At 49.3% G+C, this 2,505-nt stretch overlaps 1 protein-coding gene across 1 annotated transcript; it reads right to left on the reverse strand.

The window, feature by feature from the left end:
• LOC107611250 lies at positions 724 to 2,136 on the reverse strand. The gene has a single exon (XM_016313201.1). The coding sequence runs from the start codon at positions 2,134 to 2,136 to the stop codon at positions 724 to 726; it is 1,413 nt and encodes a 470-aa protein (XP_016168687.1).

Genomic DNA, 2,505 nt, shown 5'->3' on the forward strand with positions numbered 1-2,505 from the left:
ATCCTGTTACTGAGTCCGAGTTCTACAGGGATATAGCAGACATGCTCAGGGATGATGATGGTACCCATTATAGGCCACAGATGCCTGAGGAGCATGCCCAGTTTGCTGATCAGCAGCCACAGAGTGACGACGTTCAGGCTCAGTTGGCCGTTGACCTCAACGAGCCTGCAGCATCTCCGTCTGACCCATAGTTCGCGTTAGGAGGGACACGAGCCTCTGCATTCAGTGTGGTTCCTGCACAGCCATCAGCACCAGCGACAGATCAGAGACCGAGGAGGGTGAGGCGTCCTCCTTTGTGTGGCACCGGAGGTCACCTGCTTGGCCAGTTCGACGATGATGACAGTGACACCATTGAGGATTCTGATTAGTTATGTCATATTTTCCCGTCTGGTAGGGACTTTGTTAGTTTATGTACTTAGCATGCTAGTGAGACTTATGGCTTTGAGACTTCTGTGAAATGTTATTTTTCTCTTGACTATGTAGTTAAACCGGTTTCAGCTTCTTTTATATGTAACTCTTCCGTCACAATTATCATGCACAATATGAACGATAACAAAGTGATTCAATCAAACATGTAAAATAACAGGAATTTATTCATCTGAAATTTTTGCATTAAGTAAACATGTTGACAGTCATAGACTTAACCAACCATACGTTACTAAAATTATCAAGTTCCTAAAACAACTAAAACAGTTTCCCACGACATTTTAGACGACATGAGATCTAGGCATCCCTTCCACCACTCTGTCTTCGCTGGTCACAGTTCCTCCGCGTATGCCCAGCCTGACGGCATAGCCCACAACGCTTCGGCTGGTTCTCCTGAGACTGATCAATACTTCCACGGATCCTGGTTGCCTTTGGACGACCTTCCTTTGCACGCCGCATATTAGGGTCAGGAATGATAGTAGGCCCAGCATATGGAGGCCATAGTCCTTCAGGGATAGGTGGGAAAAACCCCTGCTTGTAAACGTTGAACACCTCACTCATACGATACACCTCGTGAACATATGACGCCCAGTTAAGGCGGGAGTAGGCGCAACACGCAATGGCGTGGCAACAAGGATAATGCAGCGCCTGAAAGTGGCCACAGTCGCATCGGTGATCTTTAAGGGAAATTCTATAGCTACCCAGCGAGAAGCTCCCGGTTGGTGTCGTCTCCGCGACGGTGTACTCGGACTGATGCCTGTCGTATAACGTCACAGTGAAGCACCTAGAGTCTCTTAGGTTCCGATCAATAGCCTTGACTAATGCCTGACAAAATTCATTCCCATATCCGAGTTGTGCCTCTGCTGTCTGTCCCCGTTCCACAAATAGCTGAGCAAGCCTCCTGTAAGTTGACTTAACCAATGATGTGACCGGGAGGTTGCGAGTTCCCTTTAGCACGGAGTTCACACATTCACTGATGTTGGTGGTCATGTGCCCGAACCGTCGACCACCATCCTCATGTTGGGTCCATTTGTCGTACTCCATCCGGTTGGCCCAGTCACACATTGCTGGATTTTCAGTCCGCATGATGTCAAACCAGTAGTAAAACTCAGCTTCAGTCTTTGCGTACGCAGCATTCACCAACATCCTCCTTGAGTCCTTACCTTTGAACGTTAGGGCGAAATTCGCAGCCACATGCCTAATACAGTAGGCTCGGAAAGCCCGGGGAGGCAGCCACCCAGTCTCAGGTGCCTTAAGCGCTACCTTGATCCCATTATGCCTGTCAGAGATAACAAGTATACCCTCCTGAGGAGTCACATGCTCTCGGAGGTTGGACAAGAAGAATGACCACGATTCTGCATTTTCGCCCTCCACAAGGGCAAATGCTATCGGGAGGATGTTCGAGTTCCCGTCCTGAACTATCGCCAACAGCAGCGTCCCTCCATACTTCCCATACAAGTGGGTACCATCAATACTGACGAAGGGCTTGCAATGCCGGAATGCCTCCATACAGGGTGGAAATGTCCAGAAAAGCCGGTGAAAGTACACCGTCGACTCATCAACCTCACCACCAAGCCGAACAGGAGAGGTCTTCAACACCGTGATTGTTCCGGGCATTGTCAACTGGACCCCTAGCATCCAACGTGGCAACTCCGCGTAAGACTCTTCCCAATCTCCATATATTTGTGCCACTGCCTTCTGCTTGGCCATCCAAACCTTCCTATAACTAGGCCTGAATCCGTAGTCGGCTTTTGTCGCTTGTTGTAGTACCTTTACCGTAACCGCAGCATCTGCCCTAACCAAAGGAAGAATCCTCGCACAGATAACGTGATAATCCAGCTGACGGTGATCACTTGAAATAGAGGTTGCCAAGCATGTGTGTGGCCCGTTGTACCTCCTAACCTCCCAAGTGCCCTTTCGTGCACGAAGCGCTACACGAATCAACCAACTACATAAACCGCGGTAACCCACAAGAGTTTATGACCATTGCACCTTCTTCATAAACCGTGGTAGCCTACCACGGTTTATGCCTTCCACGCCTCCTTCATAAACCGCTGGAACTTCCCACGGTTTACACGC

This window comes from Arachis ipaensis, chromosome B01, assembly GCF_000816755.2.
Source record: "Arachis ipaensis cultivar K30076 chromosome B01, Araip1.1, whole genome shotgun sequence".
In the NCBI taxonomy this organism is placed as follows: Eukaryota; Viridiplantae; Streptophyta; class Magnoliopsida; order Fabales; family Fabaceae; genus Arachis; species Arachis ipaensis.

Coding starts and splice junctions, on each gene's coding strand:
- LOC107611250 (XM_016313201.1), bottom strand. CDS start 2,136: ATGGCCAAGCAGAAGGCAGTGGCACAAATATATGGAGATTGGGAAGAG.